Source organism: Gadus macrocephalus, chromosome 7, assembly GCF_031168955.1.
Source record: "Gadus macrocephalus chromosome 7, ASM3116895v1".
Taxonomy (NCBI): domain Eukaryota; kingdom Metazoa; phylum Chordata; class Actinopteri; order Gadiformes; family Gadidae; genus Gadus; species Gadus macrocephalus.
Genome location: NC_082388.1, coordinates 6,511,788 through 6,519,287, shown reverse-complemented (window position 1 = coordinate 6,519,287; position 7,500 = coordinate 6,511,788). Strand labels below are relative to the sequence as shown.

Genomic DNA, 7,500 nt, shown 5'->3' with positions numbered 1-7,500 from the left:
CGCCATTTCGATCAGGGTTTCCATGATCCATACATCACGTCTTTTTAGGTTTGGCCTGGACGCGCACAACCCTGTGTTAACCAACCACGAGTTGATTGAACTAATGCATAACCGCTGCTGTGGAACCGAAAACTCTGGGTTAGTCGGCACAGGGTCATGATTGACCCTGTGCCGACTAACCCAGAGTTTTCGGCACAGAGTTCAGCGTTAACTCTGTTTGTGGAATACCCCACGGATCAAACATACTCACACGCGAAAAACATAAACGTAAATACGTTTGCACACACACACACACACACACACACACACACACACACACACACACACACACACACACACACACACACACACACACACACACACACACACACACACACACACACACACACACACACACACGTTTCCACAGACGCACAACACATTCCACGCCATTCAGAGCACCACATACCACTTCTGGTAACCATGGTAACCATGATGAGTGTCATGTGCTGTTGCTGTTGTGTGTCCAGAGAAAGCTCTGTTTCACATAACGCACTCACAGGACAGACTCTCACACACACACACACAGACACACAAACACACACACCGACTTAAACCAACCATCTTCAGTCCAACCCTCTCTCTGTCTCTGTCTCTCTCTCTCTCTCTCTCTCTCTCTCTCTCTCTCTCTCTCTCTCTCTCTCTCTCTCTCTCTCTCTCTCTCTCTCTCCCTTCTCTCCCACCCAACCTCCTCTATCATCTCTCTTCCCTCCTTCAGGGATACGGACGGCCGTGCTGGCCAATCACTGGGTGGATGACTCGGCCAGTGGCCCCGGCTGGGCCCGCCTCCTCTCTGTTCTCCACACCCACTTTGACCGGGTCCTGCTGTCCTACCGAGAGAGCTGCAGGGTCCCGGAGCCCGCCCTGTTCACAGCCGCCCTGAAGGGACTGGGGGTCACACCACAACAGGTGAGGGAGAGAGAGAGAGAGAGAGAGAGAGAGAGAGAGAGAGAGAGAGAGAGAGAGAGAGAGAGAGAGAGAGAGAGAGAGAGAGAGAGAGAGAGAGAGAGAGAGAGAGAGAGAGAGAGAGAGAGAGAGAGAGAGAGATGGGTAGTTTAAGTCGTTGTGTGTGTCTGTGTGTGTGTGTCTGTGCGTGTGAGTGTTATGTGAAACAGAGCTTTCTCTGGACACACAACAGCATTGTGTGGCTGTGGAATCCAGTGTGTGTGTGTGTGTGTGTGTGTGAGAGAGAGATTTAAATATCTAGTCAACAGATATTTGAATATCTCGTCAACAGATATTTGAATATCTCGTCAACAGATATTCAAATATATACAGTGATAAAGAATATGGGATAACAGACAGACAGACTGACAGACAGATAGATTAACACAGAGACACACATACACAGTTATACAGACAGGCACACTCAGGGAGATACCTCCTGCATGGCACACACAAACAAATCAACACACACGCATCAACACACACACAGTAACACAATGCACGGCAAGGCAAGTTTATTTATGTAGCCCATTTCATACACTGCTGCAATTTGTGCTTCCCACAAATATGAAAATATAGAAGGGTCAGTACATAATTCTAAAACAGGAAATAATAGGAAATAAGAGCATGAGAACGTTGAATTAGGCATGCAACCAGTGGTAAAAGCATAGAAAAAGAAAGAAAGAAAGAAAGAAAAAAAAATTACAGACTTATAAATCATTAGTCCACCCTAGGGATTCTTCTTTGCGCAAAGACTGAGAGTGTGCCAAAACGCAGTGCAGTGGAAGTGCCTCGGTGGTGCACTCAAAACGATCTAAAACTTGAATGTGGACCGATGGACACTTTCCACCCTCAACGGCCGCCATCTTGTCTAAGTAGCAGAAGGGGCGGGAATTTCAAATCGGGAAAATGGAGGACATTGTAACATTTGAGACCGACGTTTTCTACAAATGTCAGTAATATTACACATATTAGTTTTTTTTCAGTACAACTACAATGTTTTATTTTGGATCAGACCAGTGTTTTTATATTGTTTATTCTGTAATCAGTCGTATCAAGAACGATGACGTGAATATTGCTAGATTGCTAATACAGGCGACTAACGGAAATTATCAGGCAGAAGAAAAAAAAATACCACAGCAGAAGAACCGTCAAACTGCAAACTCATTTCCGGTAGGTGCGCGAAGGCTGTTTTGACAATGCAATGTAGTAATGAGAGCACTGCGGCTATAAATAAGTGCACTCAATGTAAGTGAACTAACGTAAGTGAAATTACGTAACTTCAGACACAGCAACAGACTTCCTGCCTACTTCTGGTTTAAACAGTTAAACATGATTATGATGAATTATACTTGATCTCTCTCTCCCTCTCCCTCTTTCTCCCCCCCCCCACTCTTCGTCTCTCCCTCTCTCTCTCTCTCTCTCTCTCTCTCTCTCTCTCTCTCTCTCTCTCTCTCTCTCTCTCTCTCTCTCTCTCTCTCTCCCCCCCCCAGACCCTCTACCTGTGTGAGGAGGGGGAGTCAGTGGTCTCTGCGGAGGCGGAGGGTCTGACAGTGGTCCGCGTGGACCAGCTGACCGCCGCTCTGAACCAGCTGGCCTCCCTCACCAGCCTCCCGGTACGACCACTGGGCTGACTGGTTTCACCGGCTGCGACTCACACTGGTTTAATGGCTGGTTTAAACACTGGTCTACACACTGGTTGACCTGCTGGTTTATCGACTGGTTTGCAATCTGGTTTACTCGCTGGTTAAATTTATGTTTTTACTTGCTGGTTAACCTGCTGGTTCACACACTTGTTTACACACTGGTTTACTGACTGGTTTACCAACTAGTTAACCGGCTGGTTTACACAATGGTTAGCTGTTTGCTTAACTCCTGAAGCTCAAATAAGTCAGACAATTTGCTGCAAATTCTCAAGTGTGTTTGTTGGTGTGTGCCCGTGCGCATGTGTGTATGTGTGCACACTTGCACGTATGCGTGCGTGTGTGTGCCGTGTGTGTGTGTGTGTCCCAGGCGTCCACCGGGGACGAACCTCCGATGTCCTGCCGTCCCGACAACGTATCCCACGGCTATGTCAGCATCAAGGTACCGTATCCCACCGGATGCTGTGTTGCCATGGCTGCCACCACCACCATGTGGCCCTGTGGTACCAGCCGGCGGGTGAGTTGCATCATGGGTAACGGTGTGTGTGGGGGGGGTGTGCTTGGGTGTGCCCAGCCAGGGGTGAGGACTCACTATGTCACCATGGGCAACGGACCGCCCGTACTGCTCTGTCACGGGTTCCCCGAGAGCTGGTACTCCTGGAGGTATCAGGTAGGCACGCACACGCACGTGAACACGCACTTGAACACACACACACGCGATCGCGTACGTACACACAAACACAGACAAAGTCATGCGCGCATGCACTCACACACTCATTGTTACCCATTCTTCTCTACTCTATTTCCCCATCTACTCCATTCTAACAATAGATGTCTTACTGTACTCTACTGTACTCTACTATAATAATGGATATGCTACTGTACTCTACTCTTCTCTACTGTACTCTATTGTACTCTACCAATAGTTTTCCTACTATACTACTTCCTACTACTATACTGTACTGCACTCCACTGTACTCTGCTGTATTTTACTGTGCTCTACTGGATTCTACTGTACCGGTACTCTACTGTACTGTAATGTACTCTACTCTACCGTACTGTACTTTAGACTATACTGTACTGTACTCTACTGTACTTCACGCCACTGGACTCTACTGTACTCTACTGCACCTGTACTGTACTCTACTGCACTGTTGTGTACTCTACTGTGCTCTTCACTACTTTACTCCATTCCACTGTATTCTGCTGTACTGTACTTTACTGTACTCTGCTGTACTCTACTCTACTGTACTCTGTTGCACTCTACTTGACTCTAACAATAGATGTCGTACCTGTACTGTACTCTACTGTACTCTACTCTAAAATACCCTACTCTTCTCTACTGTACTGTACTCTATTGTACTATACTGTACTCTTATCTACTGTACTCCAACATACTATACCTTACCCTACTGTACTCTACTTCACTCTACTCTACTGTACCCTATTGTAATCTACTGCACTCTACTGTGCTTTACCTGTTTAATTCTTGACCTTAATTGACCACTGCGTTGGCTGAGCTTTAAAGGGAAACTTCACCCATTTCCATTAAGCTTTGTATCGTTACAAACCCACTCATATTTTTGAATGGTCGTGCATCATTCCCTTATTTTCTGGAGAGACTGGAGAGATCTGTATCGATCTCCAACACTTCCTGTTTAAGATGACGCAATATGACGATTTTTGCGTAGAAGTAAATAGGAAATGTAAGAGGGGAGGATTCTCGTAAGACTACAACCAGAGTCCCACCCCTCTATAGGGGGTGGGACCCACTGACGTTACAGACCTATTAGAGCAGTGCCAGTGGGTGGGACTTTAACAGCAGAAACTAACATCCACAGCGTCTGAAGCTAAGCTAACAGAGGCTGTTGATAAAACTGAAGTACAATGGCGGAGGGTACTGGATCTGACATAGAAGATGGCACCATGCAAAAGTTCACCATTTCGAAAGAAATACAAACGAGGACTACCGTATTTTCCGCACTATAAGGCTTTATTGAGGTTTTGCCAGAGTCTGTGTTAAGACGGATGTCATGCTGTGCAGGGGTTGAAATCCTGATTGGAAGGTGTCATAGCAACCAGTTGATGCTAGGAAGTGATTAAGTTGCGGGAGGACAACTTTCTCAATGATTTTACTTATGAAGGGTAGATTTGATATTGGTCTGTAGTTGTTAATAATAGAGGCATCTAGGCTCCGCTTTTTAAAAAGGGGTTTAATAACTGCAGTTTTCAAAGCTTTTGGGAAATTGCCTGACTGGAGAGAGTTGTTAACCATCTGCAATATGCCTACTGCTAGGCAGTCGAAAAAATTCTTAAAGAGGTTGGTAGGTAAAGTATCAAGGCAACAGGTGTCAACAAGTATCAGGCTTTAGTTGTGTCACAGTTTCCACAAGAGTTTGAGAGTCTATAACATCAAAGCATGCCATCCTTGCCACGTTGTTAAAGAAAACACAAAAGTGGTCAGACAAGGAAGGATCAGTCACAGAGAGATCAGACACATTGAGGCCCTTTGTGACAAGCAGGTCTAGAGTGTGCCCCTTACAATGAGTAGCCTCTTTCACATGTTGAGACAGTTGAAATGTGTCCAAAATGGTAAAAAGTTTTTTTGCACACTTGTCATTCAAATCATCAGTATGAAAATTGAAGTCACCAGTTATAACTAGACAGTCAAATTCTGTGGAGATGCTAGACAATAATTCTGTGAAGTCATCAAAAGAATTTGCAGAGTATGTGGGTGGCCTGTAAATAATTAATAGGAGAACTCTGGGGGAGCATTTCAATACAGCAGTAAGGTATTCGAATGATGGAAAATCACCCAATAACCTCTGTTTCCCATGAAATACATTTTTAAATACAGAAGCAACCCCTCCACCTCTTTTTCCAGATCTACATGAATCAAAAAAGTTATAGTTGGGAGGAGCTGTCTCTATCAGAACGGTTGTTTTATTTTGTTCCAGCCATGTTTCAGTCAAAAACATCAAATCCGGTTTAGAAGTGGTAATAAAATCATTAACTAAAAATGATTTGTTATTATCCTGATGGTGTTGTTGATAGGCTTTAAGGATGTTTTTGGTTTGGAGGCAATAGATGAGATTTGTCAGGTTAGCAGTGTGTCTAAGTTTCCCTTTGGTTGCAGCATGAATGCAAAAGTTGCCCTGTTTTGACGTCGGCAACCTTGGGTTCAGCAGATTATGTGAAACTTCCTTTATACTGTGTCTACGGCTGAACCCTTTTTTGTCTCAGTAATACTCAGGACTACTATCAGTACAGGGGGGGGGCTGGGGCGCCAGCCTCTTGGGTGTTATCAGCCTGTGGCCATGACGTGGCAATGCTATCATTGACACAGATGCAAGTTTGATTCCAACATATTCCAATTTCTCTCGGGGCTCAGGGGTGCATGGGTGGCAGGCGCGTTCGTGGACTCTTGAAGGGGCAGGAACCGGTTCTGGCTCCTGTTCACTCTGTTGAGTGAACGTGTTGATACAGTTTGGTATGTTGTCTTGGCTTAGCGCCGACTCTGTGCCAGTGAGACGCAGCTGGAACTGTCTCTCTCTTGTCCAGCTTCGGGAAGTATACAATGTACCTTTGATCATCTTGTTGTGTATTTGTCTGAGTTAGTTCCGCAAACTCACCCATCGGAACTGTTTCCTGGAGGAGTCCTTTGCATTTTTCTAATGCTGCTAGTCTCGTTTCAAATAAATCCACTGTCTGTCGCAGTTTGGTGCAGTCTGTGCATTTCCCAGTCTCCATGCCTGAGATATCCGAGAACAGAGGCATGTTGGCATTAGGAAATTCCAAGGCTTTTGCTGCGGTCTGATCCGAGAGTCATAAAAAGTGCCAAAATATATTGTCGAATCGACCGATGGAGGACGGCAGAAACAAACTATACGTTGTTAAGTATTATGATCATGAAATAAAATAAAGAATGCCTAGCGGAGCTTCGGGAAAAATGACTTCTCTCTGCTGTAAATGCATTGCATGTTCTTCAATGTTCTTCAATATGGCCAAACATATTGTTCTTCTAGAAGCTGGCACAGCTTAGTAATTGGCCACTCAAGGATGCCGATCTTTGTTTTTAACTTGACTTTTCTGAATAATCCTTTAGATTCAGGCTTTGTTTCCAGGACTCTTTTTAGAGGCCATGAAGACCTTGGGGAGGAAGGGTCCAATGTGAGATACTCTTGTGTCCATCACCTCCAGAATAAGTCTGCCAAATACTGTACTTTTTTTCACCGGCACCTGGCGTACAAGTCTGCTCTGGTGAACTCACCAGGAGGAAGAACAAGTTTGGAATTCAGTAGAAGGATGTGATTAGGGTTAAGTGGTCCGAAATCAGAAGGGTCAGAGGATATTGTGGCGATCGGGCGGTTTTTAAGGATGGCCTCAATTTCGCAAAACAGGGTGTGGGAGACCATCGGTCAAGGTTTGTTTGTGTAAAAGAGAATTTAGGATCCATCTCACAGACCTGATAATTCTCTCCCACACCCGTCGTGGTTTGTTGTTCTCCCACACCCCTTGTGGATTGAAGGTCCAGTTAATTCCTCTTTCCAGCATGGTATTTTGGATGGTTGTTAAATTTGGACAAAGCCTTCCTCAACTCCTTTTCAGCACGAACTAGATTGATGCCATTGTCGGACCAGATGTGCTGTACTTGGCCACATCTGCATATGAATCTCCTTATTGCGTGAATTCAGGAGTCAGTGTCGAGGGAGTATGCCATATCAAGGTGAATGGCTCTGGCTCTGAATTCATTACTTCCAAAAGGGCGGCTCTTGACAGCCGTCCTCCTATTCGAATCAATCCATCCAAATTCAGGACCACAAATCCATCGTCTGTTGTCCAGGAACTTTTGCACACTCCGCCCCTTCCGCCA

The 7,500-nt window shown here is 45.3% G+C and overlaps 1 protein-coding gene across 1 annotated transcript in view; it reads left to right on the top strand.

The window, feature by feature from the left end:
- Nucleotides 1-7,500, top strand: part of ephx2 (epoxide hydrolase 2, cytoplasmic) — a 33,335-nt gene that overhangs the window by 3,059 nt on the left and 22,776 nt on the right. Inside the window, exons 4-7 of the mRNA XM_060055498.1 lie at nucleotides 758-948; nucleotides 2,478-2,600; nucleotides 2,998-3,069; nucleotides 3,202-3,297. Coding sequence (XP_059911481.1) covers nucleotides 758-948; nucleotides 2,478-2,600; nucleotides 2,998-3,069; nucleotides 3,202-3,297 — 482 coding nt within the window. The remainder of the gene's footprint in view (nucleotides 1-757; nucleotides 949-2,477; nucleotides 2,601-2,997; nucleotides 3,070-3,201; nucleotides 3,298-7,500) is intronic.